Source organism: Pseudorasbora parva, chromosome 5 (assembly GCF_024679245.1).
Source record: "Pseudorasbora parva isolate DD20220531a chromosome 5, ASM2467924v1, whole genome shotgun sequence".
Taxonomy (NCBI): Eukaryota; Metazoa; Chordata; class Actinopteri; order Cypriniformes; family Gobionidae; genus Pseudorasbora; species Pseudorasbora parva.
The window spans coordinates 25,467,291-25,482,270 of NC_090176.1; the positions used below are offsets into that span (position 1 = coordinate 25,467,291).

Here is a 14,980-nt window from a genome sequence, read left to right on the forward strand (position 1 = left end):
TGATCTTCCAACATTCATCTTTGTGTCATTACGTCACTAATATATACATAAAGGAGTCCGGTCTCGTAGGCTATATCGTGCGCATGTCATTTTTTTTTGCCTCATTTGTGTGGTTTTTACATTCAAAAACATCATAACTAATAAGTAATAGGCTATTTTCTACACTGGTTTTGAGCGCTTACACTCTCTTGAACGCTGGGTTTTGATGGGCGTGCCGCACTGGAAACTTTGAAGTAAACGCCCACGGCTAGGATTGAAGAAGATTTGCATTTTTATTGAGCTTCAGCTCTCCTGTCAGTTCACATGAGGGAGGGATTGTTTTGAAAGCGGCAACCAGATTGATTCTCTCGATCACAGGTCTCGTAAACGTCTTTATCAAACAAACACAATGATTTCTTTCTCATCCACCTGCGATTGATCGTAATATTATTTCTGTAATGGAATATTATTACTTGGCCCGCACAATCGGTCGATATAAGCGTGAACCCTGCACACACACACACACACACGCCCAGATCAAGAAAGGAATATTATTTCACTATTTTAGATTAACCGGCCTGCCGACGGGCTTACGTTTTGGTAACCAGTCTGGAAAATGCATAGCCCCGGGTCTACTATTACATATAAAAAAATTAATTTTACTCACGTAAGTTTGTTGCACAATTCTAGTCGGATCCCATATAGAAGGCACATCCAGCGTGTGCAAATCCAGCTAAACCTCAGATTTTTTTTTTTGAAACAATTCCAAAGTGAAATAAAGTGAACACACGTACATGTCTTCCCCGCGTGAGCTGGAACTTCATTAAAAATAAATGAAGTATCACACATTCCTTATATTATGATCCGAAGGACACTGCGACTGTGTTCTTCCACAACCAGGAGTAGCGCAATATCTTTGCTATCTTCTTCGGCATGTTTATTGCTGCTGGCTAGCGTGATCCGAACAGCTCCATGAGTCGGTGGGCGGGGCTACTGAATTACATGTGCTTATTATTCTGTAGAGGTATTTTCACCACATGACGACATCAAGATGCGCACACGATCGTTTTCTGGGCCTGGTGTCTATGAAAGCATTTCTTTCTCTAACAAGGAATTTTTCAGCTCTAAAACTTGCAGGATATTCTTATATTACCTTGACCTTTTATGTATCAAAAGCTCAAGGGAAAGTTGATTTCTCAGTTCATCACCCCTTTAAATACACAGACTACCAATGACAAGAGAAGGGACACCTGTGAACAATGAAACAATGAACCAATCAGAACATGCCAACAGAACACAAGAAAAGGGAGCACATGGCAGGATCACATGACACAAACAAGGGAAGCACCAAGACACTAGGCAATACATATTCCCCTCTAAAGGTACATTCACACCGAACGTAAATAGAACGTCTGGAGTAAATTATTTCCATGTTAAGTCAATGTAAAGGCGTGTTGACTCGCGTCTGGAGGTCCTGCGTCGCGTTAGACGCATTTCGCGCGGCACGATGGACGTGATTCTGCCTAATTCGCTTGGATGTCTCTGTAGTGGTTAAACATGATATAATTTGTCTTGTGTACATCTAATGGGCGATCTGTGGTCTGATGAATCTATTGTCACCTACCAAAACATTTTGACTGAGGGCAAAGTGAAGTTTCATAACTTTATATTTTTAAGTATATAAAAATATACATGCAGTGAACATCCAGGTAATCCAGGTAACGTTAATGCGTTTGGTTAAACCACATTTATGTGGCTGTTAATGCTTAATATTTTTCTTTATGAAAATGAAAAGAGGCAGAGTGGTGTTTTATGGCACATTTTTAATCATGGAGCACCTTGAACATGCGTCTATTTCGCTTCAAATGCTCGATTTCTATGTGTGTCACTGCGGACGCGCGAATTGATTCAAAATCTTCACGCGCCAAACTAGACGCGTTTGGTAGACACGATTTTGACGCTCTATTTGCGTTCAGATCGGCAAGGCTGAGCATGGGCAGACCTGGGTCATGACGATGTAGGCATTTCAAGGGACCATGGGCGGTGCAAGAAGTTCAGCAGACCATGGCGGTACAGGAAGTTCAGAAACACTCATCAGAAGAGCATGGTCGATATACTGGATCAGGGAAAGGTGAACTTTTTCCCCTGGCAGTTCAGAGCGCAAGGGCTTGTTTAATCCATATCTAAAAATGTCTCTCTCATGCTAATTTGTTTTGTAAATCTGGCCCTAAGTCAGGAGACCTGAGTGGAACTGTGGTTTCATAGTGTACATTTTTTTTGAGAAAATATTGTTTCAGAAAATATTTGTGAACAAAGAACAGAGACACCAAAAAACAGTCAACAACAGACCCGATTGTAGCTGGAAACAGGCAGGCTGAGAAGATGAGCAGATTTTTGAAGACGTGCGTCAGTAAAAAGATGTAAACCCCATGTGATCAGTTTTCACACTCTTGTTCTTCCTCTGATGTTCTTCTGCATCACAAAGTCGTTCTGATAATGCATATTGTTTGGTCCCTGGTGGTGTGGTGCTCAATTTGCTCTTGGAGTCTTTCCAGCTTTGTGAAAGTCCTCCTGCAATCCAGATGGCCTGCAGTGTTTAGCGATGTTACAAAGGTTAGCCATCACTTCATCAACTAATTAGAATAACGAAACGAGAACTGCGTGATAATATAAATAATAAATGCTCACTTGTCATTTGATATCGACGGAATCCCCCTGTTGGAAAAAAAAGGTCAGAAATCTAACTCTGAATGTTAATCCAATGAAAGCACAGTAAATAGCTGTTCTTAATGTTTGAATCTGCAGTAAATTACAAAAGTATGAAAAGTACTTGTTCCAAAGAATTTATTGTGCTATGGATGAAAAATAATTAAGTTGGTGGTTGTAAATAATCCACTATACTAGTATCATTCCATTCAAGACAATTTTGCTTGTACTGAGATCGTTTCATAGAGTTTAAAGTAATAGTTAATAATTTACTCACCCTCAATTTACCTAACCCATGATTATGGGATATATTTAAATATGTGCCTGTCAGAGGGCAATGGAATTTGCTCATTCTGATTAAACATCTTTAGAAGCGGGGGTTTTTTCCTAATCATGTCTTGTCACTGGCTGCTTGCTAGGGATTTTTAAAGGCGCTATTTTCGGTATATTTACTTTGAAATCTATTAATACATTGTTGGGGTCGGTAAGATTTTATTATTATTATTATTATTATTATTTTAAAGATTCTGTGATGAATGCCTTTAATTTTTAATCATTGTAATATTATAAATGGCTTTACTGACACTTTTTAATAGTTTAATGCATGCTTACTGAAAAAACTAAGTATAAATTCCTTTAAAAATAAAGAAATACTGACAGCAAACTTTAGTTATACTGTACAATTTCACTTTGACATGACTGGGAGATTTTTTTTTTTTTTTTTTTTAGCTTTTTCCAATGCATTGAAAAAAATACAGTGGTCAGACTGTCAAGCTCCAAAAAACACCATAAAAGTAAAGTCGATATAACTCGGGCCATGTTTCAACTCTTCAGAAGCCATAATAGCATTGTGCAGGAAATCAAAAGGAAATCAAACTCAAAATCTAGACATCTTCCATCATTCTCAAATCTCTCATACTTCTACAAGAATCACAGAAGTCATACAACAGAAGGCCGAGTAAATGTTGACGCATTTGTTTAAAAACAAAAGTGTTGCTTGTCCCATCCCATTGAATTTTTCGCAGATATTTTATGTGCAGCTGTCAGTTAAATATACATATAATATCCTAAAATATTGTTTTAAGTGTGAGTACAGTAGGTCGTGACACTGTGACAAATATGTTTTGGGCCCTTTTGCCTACAGGTACATCCTACGATCTCATCCTTTTATTTTTCCCAGTATCAGCGTTTCAATATCAGAACATCATCGTAAGTGTATTAGAAGCCATCACTGAGGTAGCATTTATCTCCCTATGTTTCAATGTACCCTGATTGTTTTGTCTGATTCCAGGGGCCAGGAGACAGTAATGGCCCAATCTGTTTGAAGTTTGAGTCAGGCTGTGACACTCAAAGAGATTTATAGAGCTGAGAGTTGCCTGCCAGGCTTACCACTGCTGTCTCTGCTGCTGGTGTAAACGCGGCTCTCATGCTAGGGCTCTGTGTGTTGGTGTATGTGGGTGTGTGCATATATTACATGCACTGTGGATGTCATGCTCAGTGTTTGCATTGTGCTCTTTTAGCATTGCTTTGACCTAGAATTCTTGACAAATGTTTGTCTCTTTAACAAGTAATTTTCCCTTAGCCAATACACACTGTATGTATGAAAGATATGATTTTAGTTTAACTTTACATGATATATTATTTTAAATTTAGATATTAAAAGTATAACATAATAAGTTCTATCTTTGAAGTCTAGATGATATAATATAATCAATAAATCTGGAATATTTTTTATTTGAATGTTTAATTATTTTGTAATATTAATTATTGAATATCAAAATCTACATTTCGAATATATACAAAATAATAATAATAATCACACCTGTATTTCCTCTTGGTATTTCAGCCTCCTGAAACTCCTTTTGGACACTGCAAACAAAAATTATAGGGTTAGTTCATCCAAAAATGAAAATTATATCATTAATTGCTCACCCTCGTGTCGTTCCAAACCCGTAAGGCCTTTGTTCATCTTCGGAACACAAATTAAGATATTTTTGATAATATCCAAGCATTTTTGACCTCCCTATAGACAGCAAGGTCATAACCAATTTCAAGGGCCAGAAAGGTAAAAACATTGTTAAAATAGTTTATGTGACTCACCTGGTTCAACCTTAAATGATTAGTTCACTTATAAATAAACTGTTGCTGATAATTTACTCAGCCCCATGTCATCCAAGATGTCAATCTCTTTCTTTCTTCAGTCGAAAATAAATTAAGGTTTTTGATGAAAAAGTTCCAGGATTTTTCTCCATATGATGGACTTCAATGGGCACCAAATGGTTCAAGGTCCAAATGACAGTTTCAGTGCAGCTTCAAAGGACTTTAACCAATACCAGACGATGAAAAAGGGTCTTATCTAGCAAAACGATCGGTCATTATATATATGGTGCTCTAGTATGGTGCTCATGTAGTAAACACAGTGCAGCGCTTCCGGCGATGCTGTACACGTGAGCATCTCGGATTTCTTCGTTTGTGTTCCGAGTCCGACACATGAGGGTGAGTAATTAACAGAAATTGCATTTTTGAGTGAACTACCTTTAAACTACCCTTTAAATTATTTGCATTAGATACAAAATGTCAAACTAATTGTCATCTGCATAAAAATGATCCTTTTCTCAACACAGTTTCGTCAGTTCTCTTCAAGTGTACTAGCAGAATAACCCCTGATGTAGTTTATAACATTAACAGTGAAAGTATCACAATACATTTTGTCTTAATATTAAACAATATATCTACTGATTTTGTAATTCCAACTTGTGTTTTTTCTTGTATATTATAGTTTTAATTTCTATAATTCCCATTTGGTTTGAATAGTTGGCCACTAATGCAATAAAATTGATACATTTTAAGTGTGGCTTATGTGTCCCTGTATATGTCCAATTGTAGGAACGGCACATCAAGCGGGAAATAATATACGGAATATACTGAATTTTAAGTTCTGGTCAGCTAAATTCCCCTCTAGTGTAAAGCGCTTTATTTACTATTGATTGAATTTAGAAAGTTAATTATATTTTCAATCTGTCAGCTTACCGTATACATTACTCTGTTCATCTTCATCCCTCATATAAACATAATTACACACAGAGAGACAAAGTCAGACAAGCTGCATTACATTTCCTCTGTACTTTATAATCTGTTGAAGGTTAGTTAGTCCAGAAAGCTATAAGCTACTGCACAGGAGAAGTTAAAACTCAAAACTAATATATATATCATTTCTCTTCTCTCTCCTTTGCTTGGCATGCACTGCTAATACGGACATCTTCAAAGGCTCAGGTCAGTGCCTCATTCTGTGTTTCTCCCTGTGCATCTGTTAACCCCACTGCCCCCGCTAGCCTCCGTGGCCCCAGCCGTCCTCCGAATAATAGGAGCACAAGTGTATTTTGATCATGGGCTGACTGAGATTTGAATTAGTATGAAGTACATTTTCATGTCGTCTCTGGCCCTTCGACTGACATTTGAGAAGGATCAGGGGACTTCATTATCCGGTCCGGAGTACCTACATCCTCCAAGAGGTTACAGGAACTGACCTGCGAGCTGCATAGGTGGTTTATTTTTCTTCAAATATTATCTCCGCTTGAAAGCTAGGCAGTGAAAGTCGCCGTGAAGGAGGAAATAATCCTATGCTATTTAAAGAACAGATGGGAGCTTTTCCTTAATGTGTTATAACCGAGCGCCGCCTTTGCATTGTAAAAGTCATATGACAGGTTGGCTGTTTATGGTAGCTGTCTAGGAAAAGTGTCAGGCACGCTGTAAAACTGACTTTCCCCATTAATTGCTTTTAAATAAAATCATTTGCTGCTGCTCATGAGTGCTGCTGCATTAATGGTTGTTTCTTATCGTGGCAATTTCATTTCTTGATATTGTCATGTTTGTGGAGCTTGATATTTGTCTATGTTAATGAAATTACCCCTTTTTAATGCTTCAGTAGATTTATTGCCCATTTCATTCATCATCTTTTCACTCACTTCTCACATCTTGAGCATCGTCTTAACAATCATTTGATTATTGTAATTGAAAATGCAATGACACTCATTAGAAGAGAGGAGAGGAGACGAGGAGAGACGAGAGGAGACTAGAGGAGAGAGCTGATGGGGCTTTTAGCAGCTGCAGGGCCAGATGGGATATTTCGAGAGGGTGTGTTTAGGGCGTGTATATCTCCGTCGGGAGGAAGCTATAAATGTACAGTCTCAGTTGTTCACTGTGTTTTAATAAGCCGTTTTGTTACAGGGTTTGTTGGTTTTACTGCAAAGGATTTTGTAACTGCAGTGTCTGGCTTCTGGACTCATTTGTGAATAAATCATGCCTACTGAAGTTAAGAAACAGGAGAGTACAGTACATGCATCTCATCAAAAAGCCTGATGGAAGCCTCTCTCATCAGCATCATTATAACCTGAAGAAATTAGCATAATCAGGATAGATGCACTGTTGACGTAAATGAAATCGATACTGTGAGAGACTGAGGACAACATCATGAGGCACTCTCAAACCATTTGACTTCTATAACAGAAAAAGAATACAACAATTGTAATGTTTGCAAGGCTTGATTTTGTGGAAAAGAAATTGACGGGATCGTGAAAAGGGGGTATTTCGTGAGGCCAAACCTGAATCCACGTTAACAGTCGATTGTGGAGGACTATTTTCCTCCTCAAACAAACCATGGAGTTTAAAGATCGAGCTATATTTGGCTGCTGTCTAGTTCCTCCAGAATTTTGTGATCTTGCGAACGCAATAATTAATGCAAATTCAAACAAATGGTGCACTATTTGTGCACTAAATAGTTTGAATAAAGATGTTGTAAAAGGAAAGCTTCTGATTTTGTAAGTAATATTCCTAAGTGATATTACCAAACATTAATCACTTTTCTAGTGTTGTATCAACCTGTTCACTTTAAAACTGCATGAACATCTTCAGTACAGCAGGGGAAAAAATTAGCGTTTATCAACCGAGGTTCATTGTTTCTATATACAGTATAATACTGAATATAATGTGAATGAATCTAGTCCTCATAATGATTTCACCAGTAGATGAAGTGAAAGAAAATACAGTAGACTTAAATGAATACAGTTACTCACAGTACTAGTGAAAGAATTACTAAAACAATATTACAAAAATAGAGAATAACAATTGATTATATTAAGTAAGCTTACTGTCAGTAATATTCATTTTATAAATACATAGTGATTATTGGTGGATTTTTAATGCAAATCAACACAAAAATGGTGCTAATGTCACTGCAATTTTTGAGAAAAGCCACAGCAAATTTAGACATTTGGGGCTGAAAAAAATCAGGTAAAAATGTAAATCCTGGTGGGACTTATTGGCAAACCTTTTTTTCCAGCTTAGGTGATGTTGGCTGATAAAGAAGCGGATAAAGTTATTACTAGAAGACTTTTGAACAGACTGTACTTCCATCCTTCACAGCTTTGTTTTTGTTTGCATCAGATTAGAGATGGTGTCTACTCTGACTAACGTCTACAGGGAATCTCATAAATATAAAAGAGATTTCTTAGATATCTTTTTTCAATATATTCCAGCTTTTCTGGTTCGAGTTAACCACACAGATGTGTGAAATAAACCATGCAAGCTTCAAGATATAAATGAATTTTGCTGTAATTGTTTCATTATGGCTGCCTCTGTGTGTCTGTAGGTGTATGAGGCTGTACCCTGTCGAAGCGAGTGTGGTCAGTACGAGTGGGTCACAGACCCCTGGTCAGTCTGCACCATCAACGCAGTGGACGAGCTGCCGGCCTGTGGAGAGGGTGTCCAAAGCCGCAAGATCCGGTGAGCAAGGACACATTCTTACAGAATAACCCTATCACAGATGCTTCTCTTAGGGGTCATGACCCACTCCGGTCTGCCACCCTTGTCCTCCACATCCTCATTCTGTTGTTCTTTCTGTGTGACAGGTGTGTGAGGCGTGGTAGTGGGGATTCGGTTAGCAGTGTGAATGAGACCCTGTGTGACCAGGAAGAACTCCCTCCCCAAGCTCAGACCTGCGTCCTGCCATGCCCTGATGACTGTGTGATGTCCCAGTGGAGTCAATGGAGCACCTGTTCAATAGTAAGTCGTCCTTTTTGTCTTGTGCTATATCCTGAAAGCACAATTTTAAAAATTCAGCATCATTGTGAGCTGCACAAGACCAGCATACAGAGGCCCAAAAAAAATGTTGCACACTTTTTGGAGACTTAAAACTAACAGCTCAATAAGCAGATTAGCCAAATAAATAGCATATATTTACACTTCTGTTCAAAAGTTTGGGGTTGGTAAGATTTCTTAATGTTTTTTAAAAGTCTTGCCAAGACCACATTTATTTAAAAAATATTGTAAAATCAGTGATTATGAAAGAGTAGCCATTTTTCCACTGCCGGGCCAAACTGTTCTCATTGCTTAACCATGTCGATCCAGCCCAGATGGTACGGATATGTTTAATTTTCCACTGTGAGGCTGATAACGGAGTTCTTTGGAATGTAATATAAATACATCAGGTGTTGTCACTACAAGCATTCTACCAGCACCAATTCTGGGCAGAGAACTGTTTGTAGCCATGCCATGCTGTACCAGGCTCAAATGGAAAATAAACATAACTGTTCCTTGCCATTCTTAGAACCGTTCTGTCCGACGGAGGAAAAGCGACTTGTGTTACAATAAAATGAGAAACATTTCTTATTATTACCAATGTTAAATTAATCAGTGCTGATTAATATTTTTTGTTGAAACCGTGATACTTTTTCAGGATTGTTTTAGCAATAAAAAGTTCCAAAGAACAGCATTTATTTGAAATGAATATCTTTTGTAACAATTAATGCATCCTTCATTTTAAAAGTATTATTTACTATTAAAAGTAATTTAATTAATCAGTGTTTGGCAGTAGCATTGTTACTAATGGTAAAAGCATAAGTTTAACTTTTTCAAAATCAGCAATGTTACCTCACCACTGAAAAATGTCATATAGCCTTTTAGCTGCGAAAACAATTTTGCTGATAAAGTTGCGGGGCAGCGCTGACCGCAAGTTTCTGTGTGCTTTTATGTTTCCATGTGTGGGAGCGTGATTGTACTATATGTGTATGATGTGTATGGGAGAGAGAGAGAGAGAAACAGAATGCTTTTAAAATGTAATTTTATGAGAAAAACATGGAAATATTTGTCATTTCCTATTGTATGTTATATATAGTTGCTTGGTAAGTGTCGGTTCATTTGCTGGTGCAGGCTGTAAGGACCTTTGAAATATCTGAAATCATTTGGCGAATTGATATTGAACTGCAATGCGGTTCGAGTTCTGCCTGAAACTACTTTAGCAATGCATTTACTGAAAAATAATTCCACACCTTAGTCTTCACCAGCCAGTCAAAGCATTCGACAATCCTGTAGTATAAATGTTAATAAAATATATCAACCAATACTGATCTCCATTATCAGACCAAACTGGTACCAATATAATGTATGCATCTCTGTCTCAAGTCAGTTATCCTGATATTCACGCATGTATCCCAGCAGATTAACCCAGGTGTAGATTAACTACCACATTAACATTAACTGTGGTCATGTTCCACTAACATTTGACCAGAATAAACTAGTATAGAGATTCATTATGCTCTAAGCTGTTTTCAGCAAGATTGCCGTGTTGACTTTTTGTAGGTAAATAAATTATGCACTGGTGTTTATGAGCTCATAAAAATATGCCTCTTGAGAGATCATTTCTGCTGGGAATTAAGAGCAGATATGTTTTACAGTATATTTTTTTGCAAGATTCATTCTTACCATGACATAAGGCAGTGTCGAGATGTTTTGCATCCATTTGAATATTTCACATTCATGCTGCCTCGCAAGTCAAATCTTCATACAGTTCTCTAGAGTTCCTGCGGCGAAATTTCAAACAGTGAATATGGAGAAAAGTGAAATCAGTATGCAGATGAACCTCCAGTAGTAATGAAGCATTTGTTATTCTAATTAATGTTGTGCATAAAAAGTTACCCTAGATACAATTTGCCATCGGGCCACTGACTCATTGAAGTGCAAACAGCTCTTCAGTTCGCACTCAACTAATCAGAAACAAACCGGAGTTATCCTGGCTCGGCCCAACCTACACAAGACTGCCAAGCCATTTCAGCATAATTTGGTCTCTACGCTAATCGCATTATATTGCAATTCTACCTTGTACGGTCTCAGTTCCAAGCAATGTTTGTTCTCTTCACTTTGTCAAAGCGCTCGGGCAGCGCGGCGAACATGTCAAACACCAATGTTCGGTGATTGAGCTTGGTTAATTGGTTTCAGTTTTACATAATTATGAAATGTTCCCCAAAAACCTGGGTGCACAGATATATGGCACTAGGCGAATAGAGCTCATGCTGATGATAACCCTCCACAATAGTGAGATACATGGACGTGGCCAGCTAGCCGTTTAAAGGGTCTCATTAGCTTCTGACAGTGATGGAGATGCAGATTAGTTGCTGCCTGCAGCCTAACAGCTTCTAACAGTGCACTTAGCATTGCAAGACCATGTGGCTGCCTGACTGCTGTGGTTCTTTTGTTTTGTTTTCACAATTCAGCCAGTATAGCACAGCAGTATTTCTCAGCTTTTCTATGTATATGCACTTTTAAAATAGACTTTGTTTAGACTTTGATGTACTTTGTGTCAAAGCCCACCTTTACATTTTAAATGTATTTATTTGTAGCCATGTGACGAAAGCACAGCGAGGATGAGGACGAGACACATGCTGCGCCCCCCGGTGGCGGACAGAGCGTGTCCAGACAGTAACCAGACAGAGTCCTGCAAACTCAACGGCACCTGCTTCAATTATCACTACAATGTCTCCAGTGGGTTTCTCTCATTCTGCTTGACACAACATTGAGCATGGCATTGGCATCTAATTACTGTTGCATGAAAAGTTCACTTAAACAGCACATTCTAAAGCAATGGTTTTCAACCTTTTTTACTCAAAGAAAATGTTGGTATTGTAGCTGTAATTATGACAAAGCTGCTTGTTTTATTAACAGAAACTAGTGTAGCATTTTATTTTACAGTCCTGTTTCCCATGTACATACTTTGTACTTATTACAGTAATTACAAAGACTTGGTAATAACTCTAGACCTACCTCTAAACTTAATCTTAAAGTGATAGTTCACCCAAAAATGAAAATTATACCATGATTTACTCACCTTCAAGCCATCCTAGGTGTATGACATTCTTCTTTCAGACTATACAATCGGAGTTATATATAAAAAAAATGTCCTGGCTCTTTCAAGCATTATAATGAAAGTAAAAGGCTGCCCCAAATTTCAGGACCAAAAAAGTGCATCCATGCATTATAAAAGTGCTCCACACTGTGCACACACAATAAAGGTCTTCTGTAGCAAATCAATTGGTTTTTGTAAGAAAAATATCCATATTTAACATGTTATGAGGTCAAATATGAAGCTTCCGGCTGACCGCCGTCTGTATTTACAAACCCATCTATTCACTTCAGAATTCCTTTATTAACCCCCTGGAGCCATGTGGATTCCTTTTATAATGAATGGATGCACTTTTTTGGTCTTCAGACTTTGTGCTGTCATTTACTGTCATTATAAAGCTAAGTCATATGTTAATATAACTCTAAATATATATTCACCTGAAAGAAGAATGTCATTTACACCTAGGATAGCTTGAAAGTGAGTGAATTATGGGATAATTTTTAATTTTTGGGTGAACTAAACCTTTAACCCCTGTTGTTACCTTAAATCACCCAGTATGTTCTTAGGTAAGTACACTGTAAATACACATACTGTAAAATAATGTGCAACCAAAACTAGACATTTTGCATATTAGCCATTAATGTGCTGAAACGTAAAATGGTTACAGATTTCCATGAGAGTATATGATGTGTTGAATAATAGTGTTTTTATAAATTAATATTAATATAATTGACTAATTTAAATTAGGTTTTTTTTATCATTGCTAGTTCATGATCATGGTAATGTTAACAAATGTAGCCTTGTTTTAATGTGTTATTAATGTTGTTATTAAACCCCACATTCTCAGTATGGACTTTTAGACCACACTGTATGTCTATTGATAAAAGTAGCAAAAAGGACAAAGAGAAGTAACAAAGTCAGCCTGTCTAAGGGAATCTGATAAAGTGCCTTTATCAAGAACACATTGATGATTGCTGAAGGATCTGCCCTTGCAAGGTTTTAACCTGCAATCTTTTGGGCTTCATTCCAGATGTTTACCTATCAGACTATGCTGCCCATAGAAGGAAACCTTCCAGTTGAGTACTGGGAGAGACTGTCCACTTTAGCACTAATGGGAACATGACTGCACTTTGCCTTACATAGCAGTTCTTAATAGATAAGATATGATGTCCAGGGTGAGTTTCCAGTTAAGATCGTACTCTTCATCTCTCCTTTATGTTGCTCTCTCACGCTAACATCTCCACTGAGAATGTGAACTTCTGAATTGATGTAAATCCACTGCTTTGGATTGTCCGATCCCCTGGAGCCACTCCATGTCATCCATATTGAGCTTACCAGGGCCTCTGCATATATGAAGAATCATCCTATAATGCAGATAGATACTAATTCTACAGATAGACCCTAATGAAGGAAATGAGCATGGAGATATGGATGAGATGATAAGCGCTTTCTTGCACAGAGACCATGAAATCGCTGATCATATCAATGCTGATAACGCTCCTCGAAGCCATCCGACTGATTAAAGATAGATTAGCATCATAAAGACGGCCCAACTTCTGCCTTCAGATCACAGTGATTCTCACTACTCTACTTTGGCGTTTTATAGCCATTAGCTTAATCGCAATTTGCATACTTCTACGAAAACTGCACTATCACTCAAAAGTTAGTAAGATTAGGGTTGGTACAATTTTTTTTAAAGAGGTCATGAACTGCGTTGTTTTATGATGTTTCTTGGGGTGCACTTATAATGTTAAAATGCATTTACATAAAAAATGGTCATCATTTATAAATAAAAGGCTTTTTTTTTTACTACCCTGATTTTTACTACTCTGCTCTGAACGCTCCGTTTGAAGGGCATGTCTGCCGTTAGACTTCATTCTAAACGCCCACGGCTGTGATTGGCTAACGTCAAAGATTCCCACTTTGAAAATCATGTTGTGTGCTGGGCCTGGTGTCAATAAAAGCTTTTATTTGACTAACAAGGAAGTTTTTGAAACTTGCAGGATATTCTTAGTATGATAATCTCTTATATGTCAAAAGCTCAAGGAAAATTTGATTTCTCAGTTCATGGGCCCTTATTTTATTGAAAATACAGTATTCATGTGAATTATTATACAATATAAAATAACTGTTTTCTGTTTAAAATGTAGTTTATTCCTGTGATGGCAAAGCTGAATTTTCAGCATCATTACTCCAGTCTTCAGTGTCACATGATCCTTCAGAAATCATTCTAATATGCTGATTTGCTGCAATAAGAAACATATCTTATTGTAATAAAAGCTAAATGTTTTTGATGTTAACTGTGATACTTTTTTATGATTCTTCGATTAATAGAAATCCAAAAGAACAGCATTTATTTAAAATGGAAATACTTTGTAACATTGTAAACGTCCCTTTAATTTAATTTAATGCATTCTTGATGAATAAAAAAAATGCAGCAAACTTCTGAATAGTAGTACATATGTAATATATCGTTTTAAATATGGAGTGAGCAATTATGACAATATTACAAAATCTACTGTTTTATAGAATTGTGCCTTTGGCATCATCAGAAAACATGTGGGGTTGTGGACAATATAAAAGAATAAATTGTGTTTGAATGTACTTTGATGAAACGCACTACTCCAGATGTTGCATATAATGTAGGATGGATAGTATGCACACTGTTATTTAGTCATGAATGGACATATTTGAAAGGAATTGAAATGCTGTGAACAGAAATGTGAAATTAGATTGACACTTTGGTCTGACATTTCCTGTATGTGTGTGTGCTTTTGTACCCTTTGGTTACGGGTCAGGCTGGAGCACCTGTCAGCTGAGCGAACATGCCATCTGTGGCCAGGGCACGAGGACACGACTCTTAGATTGCGTCCGCAGTGATGGCAAAGTGGTGGATTTGAGCGTGTGCGAGGAGGTAACCTTCATTTCCTGCCACTCCTCTCAGTACAAGTGTCCTCTGAGGGGGAATTAAGCACTGTGGGATTGTATTATGTCCTTCAACTGCATGCGCTACAAATCAGCCGTGACTGTCCATTAACTCCCTACAGTATTGCTCCAAATCCAGAAAATGATTCTTTCATTTAAGTCTTTTACAGTAATAGCCCCTCATTGGCTCACAGTCGG

The 14,980-nt window shown here is 37.5% G+C and overlaps 1 protein-coding gene across 4 annotated transcripts in view; it reads left to right on the forward strand.

Annotated features, from left to right (window-relative positions):
• Window positions 1-14,980, forward strand: part of thsd7ba (thrombospondin, type I, domain containing 7Ba) — a 385,534-nt gene that overhangs the window by 347,172 nt on the left and 23,382 nt on the right. For all 4 annotated transcript variants that reach the window (XM_067443589.1, XM_067443591.1, XM_067443588.1 and 1 more), the window contains 4 exons: window positions 8,333-8,466; window positions 8,592-8,745; window positions 11,358-11,499; window positions 14,656-14,771. In XM_067443589.1, the coding sequence (XP_067299690.1) occupies window positions 8,333-8,466; window positions 8,592-8,745; window positions 11,358-11,499; window positions 14,656-14,771 (546 nt within the window). The remainder of the gene's footprint in view (window positions 1-8,332; window positions 8,467-8,591; window positions 8,746-11,357; window positions 11,500-14,655; window positions 14,772-14,980) is intronic.